This window comes from Stegostoma tigrinum, chromosome 12 (genome assembly GCF_030684315.1).
Source record: "Stegostoma tigrinum isolate sSteTig4 chromosome 12, sSteTig4.hap1, whole genome shotgun sequence".
Classification (NCBI taxonomy): domain Eukaryota; kingdom Metazoa; phylum Chordata; class Chondrichthyes; order Orectolobiformes; family Stegostomatidae; genus Stegostoma; species Stegostoma tigrinum.
Genome location: NC_081365.1, coordinates 33,431,676 through 33,446,539, shown reverse-complemented (window position 1 = coordinate 33,446,539; position 14,864 = coordinate 33,431,676). Strand labels below are relative to the sequence as shown.

The 14,864-nt window shown below is 41.1% G+C and overlaps 1 protein-coding gene across 3 annotated transcripts in view; it reads left to right on the top strand.

Moving 5' to 3' along the window:
- The window catches only part of LOC125457301 (immunoglobulin-like domain-containing receptor 1), a 54,650-nt gene that overhangs the window by 37,480 nt on the left and 2,306 nt on the right, over positions 1 to 14,864 (top strand). Inside the window, exons 6-9 of one of the 3 annotated variants that reach the window (XM_048541337.1) lie at positions 71 to 205; positions 4,220 to 5,094; positions 5,614 to 5,695; positions 5,863 to 7,228. In XM_048541337.1, coding sequence (XP_048397294.1) covers positions 71 to 205; positions 4,220 to 5,094; positions 5,614 to 5,655 — 1,052 coding nt within the window. In that variant the 3' untranslated portion in view covers positions 5,656 to 5,695; positions 5,863 to 7,228. Of the gene's footprint in view, positions 1 to 70; positions 206 to 4,219; positions 5,095 to 5,613; positions 7,229 to 14,864 lie in introns of those variants that run through there. The other 2 variants (XM_048541338.2, XM_048541336.2) reach the window with 2 other exon arrangements.

Genomic DNA, 14,864 nt, shown 5'->3' with positions numbered 1-14,864 from the left:
TATATTTTCACAAATCTTCACCAAAGAATGTTTTTGAATAAGATTCTTAACATTGTTCTTTTGAATTTAGCTCTGGCAAGACATGAACTTGTGAAACAGGCAAAGCAGGGCATGTTACCATGGATGTTTAACAGGCCAATGTATGGAGGGGATGAAAGAAATTCCCAGTTGAATTCGACCTACATTAATGGACTGACACAAAGAGGTATGTAGTCTCTAGTATTCATGTGCTGTTAGCTTTTACTAGTTCAAGTAATACATGATAACTGGGAAGGCAACAAAAATGGATTGAGATTTTGTGGTAATATTTTCTTTTCACTACTATACATCATACCTTCAAACTGATGAAGCGCTGAAGAAAACTTAATGATGACATTACGTTTTGATTTTGTGTTCAGAGATACTAGGAACTGCAGATGCTGGAGAATCCGAGATAACGAAATGTGGAGCTGGATGAACACAGCAGGTCAAGCAGCATCTTAGGACCACAAAAGCTGACGTTTCGGGCCTAGACCCTTCATCAGAAAAGGCTTTTGTGCTCCTCTGATGCTGCTTGGCCTGCTGTGTTCATCCGCTCCACACTTTGTTATCTCCGTTTTGATTTTGTGTGTTTCGATTTCCTACACCAAGTACTATTCATGTAGAATTTTCTTCAAATTCATTTTTATTTTGCATAAAATTAGATGCAGCTTTATGGAAATGCTCTACTTAAAGAAAAAAGAAGCTGTATACATGTACAGCCACTCACAAGTGGACTCCATTTGGACTTACGACAGCTGGATTTTAAAAGAAAACCTGGTTGCTTTTTCCTAAGCCTTACCATGAACAGCCAACTGGAAAATTTAACTATTGTTAACCATCCCATTAGAATGTTTCATCCAAAAGAGAAAACCTCTTTGAACAAATTCAGCCTGTCTTTCTAATTGGGATAATTAGAAGTCTGTTTAACAGATATACATAGGACTACATAGCACAAGCTGACCAAACCTGCTCTTACACCCCACTTGAACTTCTTCCCATTTTTTTTCCCTCATTTAAATCTACCACTGGAATCATCTCTTCCCTTCTTCACTATATATTTGCCTCATTTCCCTTTTAAATGCATATAAACTACTCAGTTCAGATTTTAGAAGCAGGAGCAGGACAAGACCTTTTGGTCTGTCAGGCCTGATTCTCCATTCAGTACAATTATGGCTGATCTGATTGTGGTCTTAACTTTACTTTGCCTGTCCCCTCCCCCTTGACTCTCATCAGTCAAACAGTAGTCTAACTCGGCCTCAAATAAGTTTAATATTCTGCCTCCACTATTACCTGTGGAAAATAATTTCAAAGGCCAATAAACCTCTTAGAATAGAAATTCCTGGTCACCCAATCTTAAAAGGGAAATCCCTCGTCTATATACTGGCCCCAAGTTCTCTGTTAAGATCCTCTCTACATCTACCTTGTCAATTCCATGCATAAAATAAACTATTCTTGAGTGAGATGCACTCTCGGCCCTGCCTGCTTCCTTTCTTACTGAGGATCACACCTTCCTTACCTGACAACTACCCTTCAACTGCAGAGGACCATGTCTAAAAATGTATTATCTATATAACTCTCAGCCTCATGGATGCAATGCAGTGCCTCCAGTTGATCCTCAAGCTCCAAGGCCTGGCACTCAAGCTGCTCAAACAGGCTACACTTCCTGCAGAATTGGTCATCCAGACTGCCAGGGCTTCTAGCTTTTTCCGTGTGCTGCAGGCTGTGCAACACAAGCGACTGAGCTCTGCTGCCATAGCTTTTAAGACGTATTCTTGTTTTCTTTTTTTAAAAAAGCTGCTTTTAAGTCAAGTAGAAAAGTTAAGTTTCTTATAACAAAAAGGAAATTCTTACCTTTCCTCAATGTAACTTTAAAGTGGGCACATACAACTCAACCATTACCTATTAAACAGCTCACTTCTTTGAACTGATGCCACTTTTGCCAGCCTTATTGAATTCTAGCAGGGTTCCATTTTGAGGTTTCAGTGCTGCTGTCAGAGCTCACTATGCATCTACTGCCCTTCTCAATCCTTTAATGGTATCACCAGTTTGGAAGATGCTGTTGAAGGAACCTTGATGAGTTGCTACAGTGTGTCTTGTGGGTGGTACACACTGCTGTAACTGAGGGTGTCTGTGGTAGAAGGAATGAATTTTTGTGACTGTAGCTTAAACAGACTGCTTTGCTTTGTTCTGGATAGTGTTAATCTTGAATATTGTTGAAGCTGTACTCTCCCAGGAAAGTGGAGTGTTCTTTCACAGAACTGACCTGAGTTTTGTAGATGCTGCAAAGGCTTTGGAGTGTCAAAATGAGTTGTAGTTCCCAAAGGGAGGCAGTCACTTACTGGTATTATCTCTGCACTGTTAATCCAGAGACTGAGGTAATGTTCTGGGGACTTGGGTTTGAATCCCACCATGGAAAATGGTGCAGTTGAATTCAATAAATATGTGGAATTAAAGAGTCGAAATGGTGATCATTGTTATAACGTGGAGGTGCTTTCTCTAAGATCCGGAAGAGATTGTGAGAGCCAGTGACTCTGTTGAGAGCTGAAAGCTGTTAACTCTCGCAGATGGCAGTTAGTTCTCCTGGTTCCCCACCCCATCAAAATGCTTCCTTTTTACCCTTGATGGCATATCAATTTCTTACAATTGGATTGGTCCTAACTTGTCAAAACCAACAGATTCAAATTTGATAGGTTTTTGGTATCTAAGTGCCTGGTTGAAATTGATTTGGCTAAATTCAAAAACCTGTTGTCTTGGTAAAAATCCTGCTAACGATACAGCCTGCGATACAAATGTTTCAATTTGGGTGCTGTCTGTACTTGCAAACTTTCAAACTGCTCACCCACCTCTCCGAGCACAGAAAACACAATCTTTTAAAGGGGCCAACGCAGTCCTTTACATCCACCCCCCCTCCCCCCCCAACCTAGCATTTTACAAACACTTAACCCAACTTTGAACACCATGGATCCATTGTCAGAAAAGTCCATCTGGTTCACTAATGCCCTTTAGGGAAAGAAATTAGCATCCTTACCTGGTCTGACCTACAGATGACTCCAGACCCATAGCAGTGTTGACTCTGAACTGCCCTGAAGGCAATTAGGGATAGGTGATAGATGCTGGCCTAACCAGTGATGCACTCATGCCATAAAGGAATTTTTAAAAATTCCGAGTCTCTGACCTCTTCCTTTTATCTACAGTATTTATTCGGCTCATCCATTTCAGTTTCTGACCAATGCTAACTTTCTGTCCATTGACTGTTAGAAATCCAATTCTAGGTCCAATAGTAAATCTTCCTTGTTGGGCTTTTTATTGAATTCAATTAAAAAGGAATATGTACAGATTGTAGAACTCCATTTCCTTATTCCCTGCACCAAGCTCTTCCGTCAAATTGCAGGGTAGTCAAAATCTCCATTTCAATTTACTTAATTTCCTAATTTCTTTGCATATTTCTCACCCCACCTCCTTTCAGTTACTACATAGTCTGTACATTACACTTTTTTTGTTTTTCTTTTTTTTAAAAAAGAGGTCTCAGTGCACTATCTACATACGATTCTGGTTTTCACATTGATAACTGGACCTCTGTCTACAGCCATTCTATTATGGTGCAAGTTTCACTACCTTCCTCTCTTCCTTTACTGTGTTTGCTCAAACATGTTGCATTATACAGTGTGCTAGTAAGAACTGCTGATGCTGGAGTCAGAAATAACAGTGTGCAGCTGGAGGAACACAACAGGCCAGGTAGAATCAGAGGAGCAGGAAAGCTGTCATCTCTGGTCAGGATTCTTCTTCAGAATCCCTTTCTGAAGAAGGGCCTCCACCCGAAACGTCACTTTTCCTGCTCCTCTGCTGTCTGGCCTACTGTGTTCCTCCATCTGCACACTGTGTGTTATCTCTTGCATTCTACAATGTTTAATTTCCAGTCCTGATTTTCTTGGTGTCATATCTCAATAATTCTAAAGCATGATTTGTCTCTAGCTCCCCTGGGTACTGTGTATGTTGCTACACTGTATTTTAAATTATTTCTTGTGGAATCTTTCTCATCTTTTTATGTTAAGCCACCTTTCTGGATTTACTTTAATTTGTAACTCTGCTAATTGCCTTGCTATCAATATCTTCCATTACTTTATTGAAACACATTTGAAGATACTTCAAAAACTTCTATACAAAGTTTAATTTTATTTTTTTTGTTTCCATTGTGTAGATTTTTCCACAAAGAACAGTATACCATTGACTGTTGTCCCTTACAGTGGTCACCCAGACTCTTCTGTTAAGATGCTAGACTACATAGAGAACGAGGTGAAAAACTTGAACACTGTACAACCTCTACAAAATGGAATTCGTACAAGTGGAAGTGCGCCTCCCAGTGTGCTTTCATCACTAAATGAAATTGGAGTTAGAGAAATAGATCGTCGTGTCATCCACCTACCTCCAATAATGGAGACAGTCCATGACACTAGTCTTCCTTCATCACAAAGAACTAGCAACTCCTCTCGGAGGAATAATCAAAGAAGGGTTCGAAGTCACGAGGATATTTTGGATATGGGGCTTGCCAGAAGTCACAGATCCCGGGAAGGATCAAGGTCCAGTAGGAGCTCTCAAGACAGAAGAACTAATCGATCTCAAGGGAATAGAAGAGATGACTTTGAAGATGGCCACCAGAGAGGTCAGTGGCTCCCAAGAAGACAGAATTTCGAAGATTATAGTGATGATTCTGATTATGAGGACCGGTCAAGACACAGCAGCTCAAACCAGAGGCATGGCAGAAGAGGTTATGAGGAGAACAGACGACCACATCGCCGAAGTAATAGAGATTATTCACCTGAAAGAAGAAATAGGCGCAGAGACCAAAGCTATTCTCCTCCACCTCGTGGCAGACGACAAGGATCATGGAGTTCCTTGGATGATAATGATAACCGCTCTCGATATAACAGGGTGCGGTCGGATGATCGAATGGCAGAATGGTTGGATGCCTTGAAGAAGCCATTTAAGTATCACGAGAAGCCCCCAAGCTACCATTCTGTAGATGGTGGCTCAGAGGAAAGCAGTGCACGAAGATCCAATCGTGGACGACAGTCAGTGAGTTATCGCTTTTAGCAATATAATATTTTTTGTCTTACAACATAGTAATTTCTATTACTGTGCTTTTTTGAGTCATATTCTAGTGTATTGTACATTTTGAAAGTGATGTTAAGTTTCTTGGGTACAGTCTTACCCAAAAAGTTCCTGATCTTGACTGGGTTATGTAGAGAATCACACACTATGGGAAAAATGACTTTACACTGACGTTGAGGTTCTTCTGTTAATATATCATTTAATTAATGAATCAATTAAATATTAAAACAAAATACCAGCATTATCAAATTCCAGACATATAATACTAGAACTATGGTTTCAGAAAATCATGACAAACATGTTCGTGGGAGTTATATTATTGTTTGGAGATGGAAGATGATTCTTTATTGCCAGTATGGAAATTTGAAGTTCTGTTTTATGCTTTGTCTATTAATTTTGTGAAAATGTGGAGGTTGCACGAAATAATAGCTATAAGTGCTACTATTGCTCACAAACTGAAATCTAATGTTCTTTTATTGACAGGATCGGGGGAGTTCGCATAGTGGTAGAAGTGTAGTGATCTGAAGAAATCTCTACTCATCATATTCTCCCAGATATCTGCAGGGTGGGTTGTAACATAAGTGGCAACATTCCTTTTTATGCATAACTTTTCATCATGTACATTTGAACTGAAGTTCCAATTATATGTGGCTTTGAGACCTGGTTGAGACATGATTTTTCAACAGAAACTAATTACATGGGCTAAAAAAAGCTTGTCGTTTATGATTTTAGAATGCACAAATTATGGAGATGAAGATTCATGATCGAGTGCCAGTTTAAAATCATGTCAATGATTTTTAAAACAAAACACTTCGTGTGAAATTCCAGGTTTCCTCCAGCTGCATCTAGCTCAAACATGAAGGATAAATGTTTTCTATCGTTGAGTAAATACACGAGGAGCCCACTACGTTGTGATCCATGGAGACTATAATCATGAGACTGTGTAAGGACATTAAAAGCACCAAAGCGGTAGACAGAATAATGAGGAACGGCAGGTAATCTGAAGTAAACGGCTTCCTAAACCAGTGTATCATCTGATCTGATATAAACAAGAAAAAGCCTTCACTAACAAAATTGAATCCATTCCATAAAATACCAAATACTATTTCTTCTGGTAACAAAAATGTGAATACACGTGTGATCAAATGATTCAAATTTGCAGGTGGTGAGTTCTAACTCTTACAGCTGACACAAAATTGTGTTTGAGGGTATAATCAGCAAAATCAGAATCCATTTATTACACTAATGGACATATATTGAAGGAATCTCTCATTTTCAACTGGGCATGTTTACTCCTTGCCTCTTCCTTTTGCTGATGTAGGATATTCTGAAATTGCAGCAAATGATTTCTCGTGTTTCCAGCTCAGTCAATCCCCAATGTGGCGGATTACTGTATGTAATGGAGACTGAGGTTTGGCCTTGGCGTAATCATCATCACCTTGCTGAATGTCTTGAACATGTGGATCTGTTATACTGACTAATTGTCTGCATAACTGTACAAGTACACATGGCTGCGACCTGAATATGATCATTATTTATTCAGAGAAAAACCTGAGTTCAGTACCAATGGTAAGAGTTCCCTGGCTGAGCTGTTGAATTTGTTACTAGGCTGCCATTGTATTAGCTGGTTCTAAATGTGACTGGAAATGAAAAAAAATTTGCCACTGTTTTTCATTCTATTCCATTTGCTTGTTGGGTAAAAAGAAGTTTAAAAGAAGACTTTGGGATGCAAGAAGCCACTGTGATAGTTTTGCCTGGACCGGACTGTGGTGTAATAGGGCCCCAGTGTATTACACTAACTGAGTTTACCTATGGACGTTTCAGTTACCTGTATTTTAGATTGTAAATCGAGTTTTTAGAAACAAAAAACTCATCAGTTTTACAAATATGTGTATTATAGAAAGCAGCAAGAAAACCTGTTTAAAAGAATTACAGATGATTATGTAACTAAAATATTTTGGAGGTCTAGCAAGTTGGAACTGTTTCCTAATTTTGATTTATGCATTGAAGAGTCTATTAAAGTCTCTCATTCTGCATATTATTTTGTCTCATTTTAATACAGTTGAATAGTACATTAGAATAAATATTTTTCTTCTTTTGTTGCACTCGTATTACTTCCTAAAAAGTACTGGTGGCAGTTAAGCTTTTGTGAAGTGAATGAAAAATTCCAACTTTTGAGTTAACAGGGGACCTTTTTATCACTTAACAGCCTGGATATTCTCGGCTGTGTGGTCAGAAACTGGATGTATTCTGGAAGATGTGCTAAGGGACCCCTCTGAAGTCTGAGCACACTGACTCCATGGGAATTCACTGGGAAATTTGAACTTCTGATGGACAATTGCCCTTCTCGAAATCCTTTGAAAAGTCTGTCACTGAGCATGCTGTTGAGCTCTGCTATTGGACCATTCGGACTTGATTTCCTGCACACTTCACCAGGAAATGGTATACAGAAAAATGCTAGCCTAACTCCAGAGTGATCATACAGCTGATCTTCAATCACTTAGACTAAATATCTCCCATCTTAACCTGAGATCTGCATGTCCAGACCTGACCTGACCTGACCTGACCTGATGCAACTAGCTCGGATCTAATTTCTTTCCTGAGCCCAATTCAACTGTATTCACATTTACTTGCCACCCTTTCCATTCACTTTATCTACCCTAACCTCTTTCTCCCACATTATTTGAAAAGGTACTAAGAGAAGGATAGACTTTTGGACATTTAAACATTTCAGCTTGTGTGTTATGGTAAGTAGTGCTGTCCAAAGGGGTTTTTGGCTTTTCTGTGCTTCCCTGTTCAGTCTGAAGTTTGCTCCCCTGAGTTTGCTTACGAAAGTATCTCTTGCTCCCTTTGTCCTCTTATGGCATGGTGGCTCAGTGATTAGCACTGCTGCCTCACAGTATCAGAGACCTGGGTTCAATTTCACTCTTGGATGACTCTGCCATCTCCACACACGTTCTCCCTATGTCTGCTTGCGTTTCCTCCAGGTGGCCTGGTTTCCTCCCACTGTCCAAAGATGTGCACACTGGGTAGATTGAGCAAATTAGCATAGCTGTTGTGTTCAGGGACGTGTAGTTAGATGTATTAGCTAGGGGAAATGCAATGTTACACATAGAGGGTGGGGGAATGGGTCTGGGTGGGATGCTGTTTGAAGGATCGATGTGGATTTATTGGGCCGAATGGCCTGTTTCCACACTAGGATTCTATGCCCTTTTTAAAGCCTACATCTTTGACCAGTGTTTGGTCTCTTCCCCAGGTACTTTCACCTTTTCACCTTGCAGGAAGCACAGAAATAATAGTTCATAAGTTATGAAGTCTCTGACTAATCGGTTAAAAACAAGAACTTTGAGGAAACGGTGAGGAAGATTTGGTTTTCTTCAGGCTTTAGGTTCTTTTTCCTGTAGAAAGAAAGAAAGACTGACATGACCTTTTTTTTGGGATCTGCAAAGGCTTCTGTCAATGCCATTTTCATTGACAATCTGTTCAGTGACCTGGAAGCTAATCAGAGTTGTCAGTCATCAGAAAGCCTTTGCCATTGATCTATGGAATGGGATGAGATGTCAGTCAGCCACTTGTTGATGACTAAGTCTTCCTTTGTATGTATTCCCCAGCTCCAAATTGTATGCAATAACAGCCACCCCCTCCTACCTGCTTGAATATGCAACAGGTACTGTGAGCACAAGTAGTCTGCTTTTTTTTTAAAAGTGCCTTTTAAAAATTCTTTGGTTTTTAAGATGCTCCTTTCCATTTCAGTTCACAATCAATGCAAAGGGGGAAAATATTAGTCTTTACAACTGTAGGTAGCATGCGGATGTATCTAATGTTTCAATTGACTTGCGGGAAATAGCTCTTTTAAACAAGTGAAGTGGGAAGGTGGCTGATGGCACAAGGTTTAATTTGAGCGGGGGGTGGGGTATCTTAGCCGTCTTTTTCCACACCCTGCCACTCTTCCAATCCTAACCAGGAAAGCTGTTGAGACCTGCCACGAAGGTGCATGCTTTACCTCTCTTTCCCCATTGCCTGTAGCTTCATTCTTACCCACCCTCACCCACACCCATCCCCTGGATGCCATTATTCCTGCATGCCCTCAGTGCTGCCCAGTCACTGACCTGGGACACCTCCCAACCAGCACCAAAATCTGTGCCACTCATGTCATACCTGTCTCTTCCATTCCACAAGGAAAACCACCCAAAGCAGGACAGAAAGACTTCAGCTGGCATCCTCCCCTCATGGGAAAGGATCCTGATTGCCCTCTGCAGGCTTTAGGCTGGTATTAGAAGCTGCTCTTGACTTACTGTGCCAGGATCTTCTAAGTCCCTATCCCTCTTGACATGACAGCTGACAACTATAACAAGCTCCCTGGCCTCATGGAGAAACAGAAACTCAGGGTTTTGAGTCTACTTCACCATTGAGTATGATTATGACTGATCCTCTCTGTCAATACCATATTCTCATAGCTCTTAAAACCTGATGTATTGTTCTCTTTCTTGAATATATTTAATGACTTGGCCTCCACAGCCTTCGGTGGTAGAGTTCCACAAGTTCACTATCTTCTGTATGAAGAATTTTTTTTTTCTCATCTTGGTCTGTAATAAGGCCTGTGGAGAATCACAAATTTAATGTCCTTGGGGCCCTTGTTGAGCATGAGTACCCTTGGTAACAGGCATTGGCCCATTTAGCTCACCAGAGCCTCTTATTAAACATCATCCCTTGTCTGTGGTTATGTTTGCTCTCTGGTAACAGATGATGGAGCATGTAGTGTCCATCAATGCCTTTGAGAGAGGTGGGAACTGCAGGGGATACAATGCTTTATTTTATCCTACCAACTCCATTTGATTTGGACTCTTCCGTTTCTCTGCCCCTTACCTGCACTTCTGATGGTTTGCATTGCCATATTTGGGCTTTGCATCTAAATTTCAAATTGACTGAGTGTTTTACTGCTGGCAGTTTAATGGTTCAAAACAACAAAAAATAGTCATGGCGATGTAGTCGTGGGAAAGCTGTTCAGTTTTGTGAAAGAGCACTTCTGGTTGTAGAAGTTTTTTTTAAAAAAAAAGCAGTCCCCTTCAACCACTCCCTCAATTTGATGGTTTGTATTCCCTGTTTGGGCTTTGCATATAAATATCAAATTGGCTGCACTGCTGATTTTCTGGTAGTGGTCTGTAACTGGGTGGGGGACATGGGTTACGGTGACTTGGTGGTTGAAAACGCTGCCAGCATTATCCTTTTAAAAAAAAAAGGAAATCCATTCCACAGTTACATTCGTGCCTGGGTGTCCTTGGAGAGAAAGCATGCAGCATTCACCAACATTTGACAATACCTTTTAGAGAGAGGTGGGTACTGTAGTGGATGCAGTGCGTTATTTTTCCTTCCTGTTTTCCCTAACCCCTCTCACTTTTGATGGTTTACATTGTTTGTTATGGGCTTTACGTGTAAATATCTAATTGGTAACATGGATGACTCCGATGGTGGTTGGTAAATGAGGGTGGGTGGGGGAAGGCGTGGATTTTAGTGGTGGGAAAGCTGTTTCATTGTGTGTAAGAGCACTTCAGGATCTATATAAGCAGACTTGTAGTCTGTGGAACTGTTTGTCCCTAGGCTTGGAATAGCCTTTGTAGACCATGAGTAGGGGCTGTATTTTGATGCCTCCTTCCAGTCACGTTTCCTGAGTTTTGGATAACCTTGCTTTTCAACAAACCCAGTAAGACTTTGACAAAGAAATTTTTTTTTAAAAATCCCTGTATAAAACAATGGAATGGATTGATGCAAGTGTGGAGGAATGGGCCCCAATATGCAGGGGGGAAAAAAGGGTTTTTTTTCCAGGTAAATTGGACAGCATAAGATCACTGGAGAATGACTGACTTTTCTTTTCCTCAGACTGCTTGGGCGGTTCTGACTTTCAGCTTCATACAACGTTTAACTTGTCTCTGAATGCTGGAGTCAAAATCTTTTGATATTCTGAGTGTTCACCCCACCGTTATCTATGTGCCGAAATCATATGCGATACTGAAGCTTTACACATTTAACACAGCAAACAGACTTTGTGGGTAACCACTTACTGAATTCTGGACAAGGCTGGAAGTTGGTACAGATCAGCAGTTTGGGAAATATTAAGGGATTGCTTAGTTTTGTGACCCCGAAGGAAGCTACTGACCCAAATCATATCTGGACTTCTAGAAAGCCATAGAACTGACCCTTTTCTACAAAAACACAGGAAAAGGAACTCAGCATTTTCAGGAGGTTGTAGAGCCGTCCTCAGCCTTGGGTGATTTGTGTAACGCAGAGCCAAGTCCCCAGCAGATAATACTCATGGCTTTTGTTTGTTGCTAAGGCAGGGTGAATGGAGTCAAAGGCTGAGAGGTTCCAGAACTAAATAGCAAGTGTCGCCCCAGTACACTGAGGAGCAAGAGCATCCCTATTGCATTTTGTGGTCACAGAGTTCATCCCAGACAGGGCTACTGAAATAGGCCAAATGTACCTCCCCAGTTCAAAAAATGAAGCCACCTCAAGACAGAGCTTTGCAAATAAATCAGTCTGAAGATGATGAATTGATTCTGCAGATTTGCATCACTGCCCCTAAATTGGCCCTACTTTAATATAAAACTGCAGGTAACTGGCCATCTCCTAGACATGGAGTAGATACCCCATGTCCATATCTTGATGGGGGCATCTTGCCATTAAGTCAGCAATTCACCTTTTACATATTACAGTGACCAATACAACCCTAGTTATGTGTGGGCAACATAGTCAGTCTCTCTTTACAGATAATGCAAGGGCCAAGTCCCAACATTTTTTGAGAAAGGACTGGCTATAGAAAATCTGTCTGGATTGACAACAGATCTTTAACTTGGATACTGGTGATCTATGTGAAGTAATTGGGAAGTATCGCAAAGTGTTCCAAGATGACCTGTAAGATTAAAAAGTGCCATGGCCAAGATCTACGTAAACCTAGAGACCTGAACTAAAAACTATAAACAGCTGGTCCCCTGTGAACGATGGAGGGAGGGATGTGATAATTCCTACAAGGAGTCACTAATTAATTTCCCCATGGAGATCATTGAGAATGAGTTCCCTGTGTGGTGACGTGGTAGTGTCCCTGCCTCAGCAGTTCAAATCCCACTTTCTCCAGAGCTACATAGTAACACCTGTGAATGAACTAACTAGAAAACATCTGGACTTTCTGTTGGTGTGGTGGTAGTGTTCCTACCCCAGACCTGCTCCAGGGGTGTGTAATATCTCTAAACAGATGATTAGGAACAATAGGTTAATTAAAAAATATCAAGCTCAGTTGTGCATAATAGCACTCTGGGTAGAGGAAAACAAAACCAGTCCCATTAACTACAGACTGCTGTGGCTTGTGGACTCCCAGCCCAACTGTTTATTTTGTGACACTACGCAGTCCAGGCAACAATTGGTTTTGGCAATTGCACCCCCTTTTTAGATATTTGAAATTTCTTTTGTTATATTTGGATGCACTTCACTCCTGATCTTTGGGAATCTGATGGAGAGGGATGTGAGCATCCTCGGAGAATCTGAAAAGATAAAGTTACTTCCAGTAAAATGGCAGTGGAGTAGCTTAGCCTGGGGCTTGTCTGCTCCAGCCACATTTCTATTTGTTTCATTTCCTTTTTTTTGTTTTTTTTCTCTTTTTTACCTCTTGTTGAAGAGCTCAGTCACAGCGGGGGCAAGTTCCCAAGCCCTGATAATCCCAGAATACTTAAGGAAGTGGCCCTAGAAATAGTGAATACATTGGTTGTCATCTTCCAAAATTCTGTAGATCCTGGAAAAGTTCCTACAGAATGGAGGGTAGCTAATGTAACTACTCTATTTAAAAAGGAGACAGACATAAAACTGGGAATTATAGACCAGTCAGCCTGACACTGGTAATGGGGAAAATGCTACAAAGTCCTTGATGAGCATTTGGAAAACAGTGGCATAATTGGAGAGAGTCAGCATGGATTAATGAAAGGGAAATTACAGTTGACAAATCTACTGGAATTCTTCAAGGATGTAACAAGTAGAGTTGATGAAGGAGAGCCAGTGGATGTCATCTATTTGGACCTTCAGAAGGCTTTTGACAAAGTCCCACATGAGTCGTGTAAAAGTGAAGTGCATGGATTCGGGACTGGTGTAATGACCGGGATAGAAAAATGGTTGGTTAGATCACAAGCACCAAAGATGATTAACATTCAGGAGAGATGTTAGGATGCACTTCTATATACCAAGGGTGGTTGATGTTCAGAACGCTCCTCCACAATCAGCAGTGTACACTGGATCTGTTGTTAATTTTATATCTGAGATTAATAAAATTATTGTTAAGTAAAGGTATTAAGGGATGTGAACCAAAGGCAGGCATTTGGAGTTATGATACCGATCAACCACAATCAGATTGAATGTTTGAACAGGCTCAAGGGGCTGAATGTCCTATTCCTGTTTCTATGTTGCTAATTTGTGACAAGACCCTGGTATCCTTGTATACCAATCACTGAAGTTAAGCATGCAAGTGAAGCAGGCAGTAAAGGAGGCAAGTGATCTATTGGTCTTCAGAGCAAGGCAATTTCAGCATAGGAACAGGGAATTCTTGCTGCAATTATATGGGGCTTTGGTGAGATCATATCTGTACTGTTGTATCCATGGAAAGATTTTATTTTTGATACAGGGAGTGTAGTGAAGGTTTACACTGATTCCTGAGATAGCAGGGACTGATGACAAAATGTGAGGAGAGTTTGAATCGGTCAGAATCATGTTTGCTGGAGTTCAAAAAAACGAAGAGGAATTTCATAGAAACCTCAAAGTCTAAACAGGAATTGATGGGGCAGGTGTGAGAAGGGTGTTCCTGATAGAGGAGGCCAGAACCAAGGGTCACAGTCTAAGTTGATGGGATAAACTATTAAGAACTGAGGTAAGGAGAAATTTCTTCACCAGAGAATGGTGAGTCTGTGAAATTTGCTACCACAGAAAGTAGTGGAGGCCAAAACATTACATGATTTGAAGGAGTTGGTGCTAAAGAGATCCAAGGTTACGATCAGTAATGATCATAATGAATAACAGAGGAACTCAAAGGGCCGAATGGCTCACGCTTGCTCCCATGTTTCTAACTAGATTATATAAATGTTGTGAGATAACAAAGTGTGGAGCTGGATGAACATACAGGCCAAGAAGCATCTTAGGAACAGGAAAGTTGATGTTTTGGGCTTAGACCCTTCATCAGAAATGGGGGAGAGGAAAAGGGTTCTGAAATAAATAGGGAGAGAGGGGGATACGGATCAAAGATGGATAGAAGAGAAGATAGACAAGTTAAAGAGACGGGGATGGAGCCAGTAGATGTGAGTCTAGGTACGTAGGTAGGACGGACAGGTCGAGGGGGCAGGATGAGGTTAGTAGGTATGAAAGGGGTGTGTGGCTTGAGTTGGGAGGAGGGGATAGGTGAGAGGAACAACAGGTTAGGGAGGCGGGGATGAGCTGGGCTGGTTTTAGGATGCAGTAGAGGGAGGGGAGATTTTGAAGCTTGTGAAATCCACATTGATACCATTGCGCTGCAGGGTTCCCAAGCGGAATATGAGCAGCTGTTCCTGCAACCTTCGGGTAGCATCATTGTGGCACTGCAGGAGGCCCATGATGGACATGTCGTCTGAGGAATGGGAAGGGGAGTTGAAATGGTTTGCAACGGGGAGATGCAGTTGTTTATTGTGAACCGAGTGTAGGTGTTCTGCAAAGCGGTCCCCAAGCCTCCA